At 42.6% G+C, this 11,019-nt stretch overlaps 1 protein-coding gene across 1 annotated transcript in view; it reads left to right on the top strand.

The window, feature by feature from the left end:
• Positions 1–9,592: 9,592 nt before the first annotated feature.
• ST8SIA1 (ST8 alpha-N-acetyl-neuraminide alpha-2,8-sialyltransferase 1) overlaps positions 9,593–11,019 on the top strand; it is a 271,803-nt gene continuing 270,376 nt past the window's right edge. Inside the window, exon 1 of the mRNA XM_006866939.1 lies at positions 9,593–10,272. Coding sequence (XP_006867001.1) covers positions 10,037–10,272 — 236 coding nt within the window. The 5' untranslated portion in view covers positions 9,593–10,036. The remainder of the gene's footprint in view (positions 10,273–11,019) is intronic.

Genomic DNA, 11,019 nt, shown 5'->3' with positions numbered 1-11,019 from the left:
CCAGTAATAATGAAACTCAAGAATTCTGCATACTTCTTTAGTCTGAAAATGATCAAACATGCATTCCAAATGCATTGATAATTACTGGTGATTGGAATGTGAATGTTGGAAGCAAAGAGGAAGGATTAGTAGTTGGGAAAATATGGCCTTAGTGATGGAAATGATACTGGAGATAGTGTGAAAAAATTTTGCATGACCAATGACTTATTCATTGCAAATATCTTTTTTTAAAAACAACATAAGAGACAACTATACACATGGCCCTCATTAGCTGGAATACACAGGCATCAACTTGACTACATCTGTGAGAAGAGACAGCAGAGAAGCTCCATATCATCAGACAAAACATGGCAGGGCAGATGGTGAAACGGGCAATCAATTGCTCATATGCACATTCAGGCTGAAAAAAATGGAAAGAAATACATAAGAGCCAAAATATAACCTTGACTCTATTCCACCTGGATCTATCTAGAGAGTATCTCAAGAACAGCTTTGATGCATTAAAAACTAATGACCTGATGAATAGTGGGATGGCATTAAGAAAAACATACAGGAAGAACGCGGTCATTGAAAGGACAGGAAATAGAGAATGGGTCAAAATGGATGTCAGAAGAGACTCTGAAACTTGCTCTTGAGTGTAAGATAAAGTATATGAAAGAAATGAGGAAGTAAGAATGGAACAGAAAATTTCAAAGAGCGGGTTGAGAAGACAAAGTCAAGTATTACAATGAAATGTGCAAAGACCTGGAGGTAGAAAGCCAGAAGGGAAAACATGCTTAGCATTTCTCAAGCTGAAGTCAAAATTCAAGCCTGAGGTTGCAATACTGAAGGATTCTATGGGCAAATTATTGAATGATGCAGGAATATACAGTCATTGTACCAAAAATTAATAGTTGATGCCCAACCATTTCAAGAAGTAGAACGTGATCAAGAACTGATGGTGCTGAAGGAAGACGTCCAAGCTGTACTGAAAGTGTTGGTGAATAAAAAGCTCTAGGAATTGATGGACTACAAATTGAAATCTTTCAACAAACTGATGCTACTCTGGAGGTACTCACACATTTATTCCAAGAAAACTGGAAGACAGCTACTTGGCTATCCAATTGAAAAAGGTTCATATTTGTGCCCACCCCAAAGAGAGGTGATCCAAGGAAATGAAATTATTGATCAGTATCTGGAGTCCTGGTGTGGCACTGTGGGTTAACGCGCTTGCAATGTCAGTGGTTCAAGCTCACCAGCTGCTTCTCAGAAACCCTATACAGGGTCGCTATGGGTCGGAATCGACTTGGTAGCACTTAACAACAACAACAAAATCACTAATATCACATGCAAATAGAATTTAGTTGGAGATAATTTTTTAAATGTTGCAACAGTACATCATCAGGGAACTGACAGAAATCCAAGCAAGATTCAAAATAAGACATGGAATGAGGGATATCATTGCTGATGTCAGATGGATTGTCACTGAAACAGGGAATACCAGAAAGATGTGTCCATGTGTTTTATTGACTATGCAAAGGCTTTCAATGTGTGAATTATGACCAATTATGAAAAATGTTGCAAAAAGTGAGTGTTCCAGAGCACATAATTATGCTTATTAGGAATCTGTACATGTAGATCCAGAGGCAGTTGTTAGAACTGAACAAAGGGATACCGAATGGTTTAAAATCAAGAAAGGTGTGTGCCAGGGCTATGCCCTTTCACCATACTTATTCAGTCTGTATGATGAGCAAATAATGCAAGAAGCTTGATGATATGAAGCAGAATGTAGCATCAGGATTGGAGGAAGACTCATTAGCAACCTGAGATATGGAGATGACATAACATTGCTTTCTGGGAGCAAAGAAGACTTGAAGTACTTACTGATGAACATCAAAGACCTAAGCTTTTGCTATGGATTGTACATTAATATAAAGAAAATAAAAATCCTCACAACTGGACCAATAAATAGCATCATGATAAATGGAAAGGTTTTATTTTTTTTAATCCACAATCAATACTTATAGAAGCAGCAGTGAAAATATCAAATGGCATTTTGCATTAGGCAAATCTGCTATACAAGACCTCTTTAAAGTGTTAATGATCAAAGATAACACTTCTTGAGGACTTAGGTGTCCCTGACTCATGCCATGGTGTTTTCAATTGTTTCATATGCATGTGAAAGTTAGACAATTAACAAGGAAGGAATAACAAACACTGGACCTCAAGGTGAGTTTGAAATGCAAGGTCAGCAGTTCAAACTTACTAGCTGCTCCTTAGAAACTTCATACAGGGTCTCTGTGAGTTGGAACAGACTTGACAGAACTTAACAACAACAACAACACTATAGAAGAATCAATGCATTTGAATTATGGTGTTGAAGAAGAATATTGTAAGTACTATGTACTGGTGTGGCACTGCAGGATCAGAACTGGACTTCTAATCACAAGGTTGGTGGTTCAAACCCACCAGCCACTCCTTGGAAACCCTCTACAGGGTTGTTATGAGTCAGAACTGACTTAGTGGCATTACACAACAACACAACAATGGACTACCAGAAGAACAAACAAATCTGTGGTGGAAGAAGTACAGCCAGAATGCTCCATAGAAGCCAGGATGGCCAGGCTTAAGCCTCTCATACTTCAAACATATTATTAAGAGTGACGGGTCCCTGGAGAAGGACCTCATTTGTGGTAAAGTGGAGAGTCAGCATAGAAGTGAAAGACCTCCAAGGAGACTGACACAGTGGCAGCAGAAATGGACTCAAGCAAAACAACTGTGAACACAGGACAGAGAAGTGTTTAATTCTGTTGTGCATAGGGTCACTATGCATTGGAACTGACTTGATGGCACTAACAACTACAACTAAAGCAACAACAACATTGTTGTTGCTGTTGAGTCGGTTCCGACCCATAGCAACCCTGTATAGGGTTTCCGAGGAGCAGCTGGTGAGCTTGAACCACCGACCTTGCAGTTCAAATGGCTTTGCAGTCTGGCGCATTAACCCACAGCGCCACACGTGGAGAGTACATAATTCTAAGCATAGGTACTTTAGAGATGATTATAGGATCACTTTTAAAGTATGTCTGTGATTGTCATAAGACTGCTTTCTCAAGCTTGTTTTTTCCTGGGAGTCCATTGGGAAGTAGAATTGTGGATATTGCTGTATGTTAAGACCTTTTGGACATAGGCTATCAATCCTGCATCTGTAGGACCACAGAGGAAAAACCCCCTTGGAACAAACAGGCTGTGACATCCTGTTACTGCCTGATCACAGAGTAAAACTGTTTATTTAAGGGTCTATGAGGATGAGTCCAAAAGCATTGCTACAAAATCATAAAAATCGTCATTAAACAAAAATATCAAAATGTCAAGCTATATCTTGCATATCCTCCTTCTAGGTCTATATACTTCTGAGGGTGATGTTTCCACCTCTAAACTTTCCCTGAAGAATTCTGCATTCTTTAATTTATATAACATCAAAACGTCAGTTTGGCATCCTGGAGGAACTCAAATAGTGTTCCTTTTTAATGTCCTTTGAGTTTTAGAACAAAAACAAGTCTGAAGATGCAAGATCAGGGCTGTAAGTTTTCTCAACCCAATTCTCCTAGGACAGTACTTACTACGCTTGAAGAGTGAGAAGGTATAATGTTGTGATGGGAAAAAAGTCCTTGGTGCAACTTTCCTGGCCTATTTCTCAACAAGGCATTTTTTTAATTTCTTAAAACTTTTTCCTAATAAGGCCCCATGATAGTCCTGTGTCCTTTGAGAAACTCTATTAAGATTGCCCCATCAGAATCACAAAAAAACAGGCGCATAACCTTTTGAACTTACTTCTTTGCCTTGAATTTTAACTGGTCCAGCAGATCCCCTAAGAAGTCACTGATTTAACGGGATTTTTAAAGGTATTGTAATTTGGACTTCTGGTGTGGCACTGTGGATCAGCACTGGACTGTGAACCACAGGGTCGGTAATTCAATCCCACCAGCTTCTCCTTGAATACCCTATACAGGATCTGTATGAGTTGGAACCGACTCCACAGCATTTAACAACAACAATAAGGAGACTTAAGAGCGAACATTCTTGAGAGAACTTATCTGTAGCCATCCTCTGATCACTGAGATATGTTTAGACAGATTTTGTATGGAATAAACCAGTGCATACTTGAACAAGAACCCTGGTAGCAGTACTTTTTGACTTACCCTAATGTGGTTATACCAGCACAAAGGTCAAACACAAGAGAGAGAAAAAACAATTGTTACAAAAGGCACCTTTAAATTCAACATGGATTCCAGACTCCTGTCAAGATTACTTTCAGGTTACTTTTTTTTTATACAAGTGCCTCAGATTTTATACACATATAGTATCAAGTGATTCTGACTCACAGGCATTGTATATACTGATTGGAAAACAAAATTAAAATTCAAATTATGTTGCAATAGTTTTTGATTCATGCTGAATGAAGTTTATAGACATTGGCATCACATCATAAGGGAAGAAATGACCATGACATGAAATATTGTAGGGAAAACAAATATTGATTATAAGGTTGTGTTTTTTAAGGGTGAGATCTCAATAGGGAGAGGAAGTGGGACAGAATTCCAAATGATGGGATTTACTTGAATGAAACAGGTATCAAAAGTGAGGGATTTGGTTAGAGACAATTGTTTGCATAGGGATATAAAACAGGGAGGCAGGGTTATTGAGACTGTGGTGATTAGGTTTATAGATTTTAATCTTTATGTATAGGCTCTGATGTGGCACTGTAGGTTCAGCTCTGGACTGCAAACCACAAGGTTGACAGTTCAAACCCACTAGTGACTTCTCAGAAATCCAATACGGGGTAGCTATGATGACTTGGCGCTATGACTCAGCGGCACTTAACAATAACAACAGCATGTATAGGTAACCAGGAGTTATTGTTTAAGTGGACAATGAAGCAAATGAAAGGATTTCTTAGCTAAATATGGTTGAGGGTTCACAAGATCGATCTGATGAAAGACACATGTTATGAGACAAAAGAAAATGAGAAGCATAATTGGAATGGTCACTGATGAATTAAAAAGGAACACTGAAAATAAAGAACTGGCAGAATTTATCTACTGATGGAATGGAGAATTCACCAATAGTTAATTCTCTGTACTTGTAACCTAAGAATTTAGGATATTCCTAGTTTGTTGTTGTTGTTGTTTTAGTACCTTCGAATTGGTTCTGACTCATAGCAACCCTGTATAGGGTTTCCAAGGAGCAGCTGGTGGATTTGAACCATTGCTCTTGCAGTTCAAACTGACCTTGCAGTCCAGTGCTTATCCTATACTGCCACATCAGGAGTCCTTTCTTAATTTAAATCTATACAATTTACTGCACATAAAGTTAATGAATATTATATTCTTTTCAGTATAAGAAGATTAATTCACTCTTATTACATAGCTTCTGGATATATCTGGGAAAAATATCCTAAATTCCTACAGATCTAGCGCTTGAGATTACTCCATACAGATGCTATTGTTAGGTGCCATTTCGTTGGTTCTGACTCATAGCAACACTATGCACAACAGAACAAATCATTGCTGGGTCTTGCACCATCCTCACCATTGTTGTGATGTTTGAACCCATTGTTGCGGCCACTGTGTCATCCATCTTATTGGGGTCTTCCTTTTTATTACTGACCCTTCACTTTACCAAGCATGATGTTATTTTCCAGGGATGGTTCTCTCTAGAAAATGTGTCCAAAATATGAGAGACAAAGTCTCACCATCCTGGCTTCTAAGGAGCATGCTGTTTATACTTTGTCTAAGACATGTGTGTTTTTCTCCTGACAGCTCTGGAGGTGCTCACTTGTGTATACCAAGACATTTGGACTATAGTTACCTCACCAATGAATTGAAAATGATCCATATTTATGCACACTGCAAAGAAAGGTGACCCAACGGAAATCATCAAAATTTCTTGACACAGACGAGTGAGCACCTCCAACACTGCATCGTTTGTTAAAACATGAAGTATAGCTGGAGTGCTCCTTAGAAGTCAGGATGGCAAGACTTTGTCTCACATAAATTGGACAAGTTATCTGGATGGATCAGCCCTTGGAAAAGGACATCATGCATGACCAAATAAAGGGTCAGTGAAAAAGCTGAAGACCTTAAATGAGATGGATTGAAATAGCGGCTGTAATGATGAGCTGCAGAATAAGAATGATTGTGAGAATGGCACAGGACTGAAAAGGGTTTTATTCTGTTATGTGTAGTTTTGCTATTACTCAGAAATTACCCCACAGTGCCTAACAATAGGTGTATTAAAGAGTATAAAACAGAAGTATAAAAGAGTACGTAATCACTTCTTAAGGAGCTCTGGTGGCACTGTAGGCTAAGCACTTGGCTGCTAACAGCAAGGTCAGTAGTTCAAACGTACCAACTGCTCCAATGTAGAAAGAAAAGGCTGCCTGCTCTTATAAAGATTTACGATTGCGGAAACTCTGTATAGGGTTGCTATGAATTGGAAGCGGCTTAATGACTGTGAATTTGTTTTTTTTGTTTTAAACCACCTCCTTAAAGTCATATAAAGAGCTCTGGTAGCGTAGCAGTTATGAATCGGGCTGCAAACCGCAAGGTCAGCAGTTCGAAACTACCAGCTGCTCCACGGGAGAAAGATGAGGCTTTCTGCTCTCATAAAGATTTACAGCCTCGGAAACCCTGTTCAGGGTCGCTATGAGTCAGAACCAAATTGGCGGCACTTAACAACAACAACAACAACAACAACAAAATAGCTCAGTATCAGGTAAAATATTTTATCTAAAGCATTAGAACTTGGGTTTTTGTTTTGTTTTGTTTTCTACCTTAAATGGTGGTGTGGCCCTGCAGGATAAGCACTGGACTGAAAGGTCAGTTTGAACTTCAAGTTTGGCAGTTCAAACTCACCAGGGTCGCTATGACTCAGCAGTGACTCAACAGCACTTAACAACCACCTTAGCAATAGCCAGAATACATTTGAGGCAACAATCAAGCAGTAGTTATTTGTTGTATATGTAGGTCCTCAAGCCTGCTTGGTACCTGGAGGAAAGTGTAATATTCTTGCTCTTTCCCAGACATGTGGACATACTACATGGAGTTTTAATTCGGAACAAAAGCACAGGCTTTTAACCATTTGGCAAGTAAGATGAAATACTGTTACTGCTCTGTTGGGGGAGACAAATTTACATATGAAAAATCCTAGTACCATAATGCAACACACTGAAGTGTCTATCTGTAAAAACTAGCAAACATTATTGGCATTAAGAGCAGAATGTCAAAGGAAAAAGGAACAGAAACTTCAAATACTTATTGAGTTCCCACTCCATGAAACATGTTTTATTTGCTGGCGGAATACACTGAGTAAGAAATCCCTAGACACTTGGTTTGGGCCTGGAATGACAATGAGCTGGATTTGTATAGGAAAGAGGAAATAAAAAAGTGCATCCCATTCAAGGAGAACACGGACTACAACACAGTGACAGAATAAAGGTGGATTGTAGGGTAGGACAAGAGCCAACAAGGGTAAAGGAAGGCTAATTTTACGTAAGTCTCCTGATTTAAAGCAAGATTTTGAAGCATTTTATGATATTAAGTGGGGAAACATTGCATTGCCTCTTCATCAATGTAACATGTCCTCTTTTTTGTTTATTGGTTTTATTTATTTGTTATTGAATCCACAATGTTCTCTAGAGTTGGGGAAGAAAAGAGAGATTAGCATGATTTGTATTTTACTTAAATTATAGGAATAAAGGCAGCAGATCATTAAGCTACAGTTCTGACAACTTCCTCTCCCAAAGGACAGAAGAGGGTTGTTTGGTTACTCTGCAGGACTTCAGTGATCTTCATGTTAAGGTATCTTTATTAGGCTCCACTACGGTGAGATGTAACTTTGGGGATCAGGGTTACCCCTTGTTTATATTTTTTTACCTGGTGTGGCTCTGTGGCTTAATGATCTGGACTGCAAGTTTGGTTTGAACCATAGGGCTGGTGATTCCAGCTCACTAGCCACTCCTCAGATACCCTATACCTATAGGTCAGAACTGACTCAACAGCTCTTAACAACAAGAATGGTGAGATGTAACTTTACCCTTAGAGCCCTGGTGTGGTGGAGTCCTGGTGTGGTGCTGTGGGTTAATGCGCCAGACTGCAAAGCTGTTTAAACTGCAAGGTTGGTGGTTCAAACTCACCAGCATTTCCTTGGAAACCCTATACAGGGTCACTATGGGTCAGAACCGACTCAATGGCACTTAACAACAACAACATACTTATTTACCTGCTTAGGGTAAAGATTTCTGGGGCATATCTGCAGGTGGAGGACAACTAGCCATTCTCTTAAGAGAACATAGTGGCATTGGGAGAATGAGACTACAGTGGTGTTTTGGTACCTTTGAAAGTATTTGATAAAATTCCAATCCAGTTCTAAAGGCCTATCTCTCAGTGGAGAAAAAATGCTGATAGTACCAGATCATGCAGGAATCACTGTAGCGCAGCTTGAACAAATGACTGTATATTTTCTTTATATTCTGACTTTGTGATTAGTAATCTGATCCTGTTAGTAGATAACGGTTTTTTCCTTTGTCCTTGCAGTCTTTCTAGTTGGCGAGATTTTAAAGTAAATAGAATAGGCAACCACTAGGAGGTACCCGTGCTGAGGGTCGATGGCAGAGCTAACAGAAATGGCTAACACGGGTCCAAGCGGGTGGCGCTTTTCCAAGGTCGGGTTGCGATAAGCTAGTATCCGGTGCGAGAAAAACGTTTCAAAACATATGATTCTTGAATCTAAAAGGTGCAGACGGCGAATGCCTGCCTCTCCAAAGCATTCTCGCGTCTTGTGGTCTGCGTACTTACGCGCCAGCTGCTTGCACATCTGGCTGCAGCAGCGCCTTTCCCTGCAGGGCGGAAAAGAGGCGGAGGACTCCTGTGAGCGCGCGTGCGCCAGTGTGTGTGTTTTTTGTGTATGTGTGCGCGTGTGTATACACGCGCGCGCGCATGGGTGTCGGCTGGAGCCGCGACTTAAGGACTGGCTAAAGGGGGTGGGGGTCCTGGAAGGAATAAGTCATCGCCGACCTCCTCGCGCCTTACTGCGGGTTAATAATCAACCAGTTAGAGAAAGATGAGGGTTACGGCGGCTGGGTGACAGCCCGGGCACGCCGGCTGCGTGGGGAAGGGTCGGGATATCAACCAGTCTCTGCCACACTCAGGATTTATTATATTTGAGGGATGGTAATATTTTTTATTGTCTGCTTCTCTCCTCTGAGAACAAGGGCAGGAGAGAGGTGTTCGCGCCCTCGCTGAGTGTCGCGGATCAAAACCGGTCGAAGGAGGCAATTTTGCTAGTGGGGGAGGGAGGGAGAGACCTTGATTTCAACCAATCCCCAGGCGTTTGTCTGCGAAGTCCGGGGCGCAGCGGAAGGCTGCGGCGCGCCGCTGAATTAACTGATGAGAGCGAGTTCTTTTATTCTCCAAGAGGGGTGGGGAACGAGGGTCTTGACTGGCGAGGCGGAGAAGCCCGGGGCAGGATAGCGGTCCCGGGCCACCGTGGAAATTTCCAAGGACTTGGCGCGGCGCGGAGAGCGCGTTTGCGGGGTGCCTGGCGGCGCAGCAGCACGGGAGGCGGGGGAGAGGCGGCGAAGGGCATCACTCAGAAGGGACGCCGCGGCTAAATGTCTAGGGGGGGAGCCGAGCTTCTCCCCGGACCCGCGCGGAGGGCGACCGTGATGCTGCAGAACCCGCGTGAGCGACTTGCCGCCGCCGCTCTCCCGGCTTTCGGAGATCCCAGTGCCCGCCTTCTGCAGGGGAAGCGACCATGGCCATAGCTCGTGACTTGTCCCCCGGCTACTTCGCCTGGAAAGAAAGCCTTGAAAAAGTTGCATTGTAAAAATCCTTGCGCTGACCCTTGGGGCCGTAGAGACTGAGCGTGTGCACACAGGAAATCGGACCGTGTGTGTGCATGGGGGGGCGTTGGTGTGGGGAACCTCCTCTGTCACTTCACCAAGTGTTGTGCTGAGACTCTGGCCACCATCTCTCCCCGGCATACTGGGGCTGCGATGAGCCCCTGTGGGCGGGTACGGCTACATACATCCAGAGGGGCCATGGCTGTACTGGCGTGGAAGTTCCCGCGGACCCGGCTACCCGTTGGAGCCAGTGCCCTCTGTGTTGTGGTCCTCTGTTGGCTCTACATCTTCCCGGTCTACCGGCTGCCCAACGAGAAGGAGATAGTGCAGGGTGTGCTGCAACAGGGCACTGCGTGGAAGAGGAACCAGACGGCGGCCAGAGTGTTCAGGTACCCCTGTTCTTCCTGCCTCTCTCCTCTCTCGTCCTTTTATCCTCAGCGCTCAAGAGGATTGGGAGGCGTCCTTTTCACCCAGTCCTTGGTGTCTTACTCCTTTCCCAACCGTTGCCAGACTAAAGAATTTAGTCAGGTTTTCTTTCCCACCCCTCACCCTACGAGATGGGAAGACTCGCGCTCTTTTAAAGACTGCACACTTCTTCCCAAGTCTGTTTTATTTAATGATCTGCCAAAAAACGGTAGGAAGGATAACTTCTTTGCACTTAATGAGAATTCATTTACTGGACTCCACAGACGTATGAAGCAGACACTAGAAGCAGGGAAGAGGTATCTTTCCGAGATACACTCAACAGTGAGAGAAGTGATGGGTAAGGTTTGGGCAGCGAAAGCATAACATAGATACCCAGCTGGGATCTTGAGGTTTTGCGCAGTGTACTCACTGCAAACACACAACAGTTACAGACGTCCTCTTGGGAGTCAAGTAGCATGCGTTTGTGTGTGTGTGTTGAAGTCTCAAAAACTTTTTAGTAACATATTATTATCCCTATTTTAGCGACCACAAACAGTCTTTGGAAGCTTAAGTTACTTGCCCAAGGTCATGCGTCTTTGAAGTGTGGGAGACGGAATTTACATCACTTAAAGCTCCTAAACTCCCAGCTGCTTCTCCTGGATGATGGGAGAAGTGCTTTAGGTACAGTCTTGAAACGTGTGTGTGTGTGTGTGTGTGTGTGTGTGTGTGTG

The sequence above is a fragment of the Chrysochloris asiatica genome, unplaced genomic scaffold (assembly GCF_000296735.1).
Source record: "Chrysochloris asiatica unplaced genomic scaffold, ChrAsi1.0 scaffold00098, whole genome shotgun sequence".
Lineage (NCBI taxonomy): Eukaryota > Metazoa > Chordata > Mammalia > Afrosoricida > Chrysochloridae > Chrysochloris > Chrysochloris asiatica.
The sequence above is the reverse complement of the archived record's forward strand: the minus strand, read 5'-3'. Positions and strand labels throughout refer to the sequence as shown.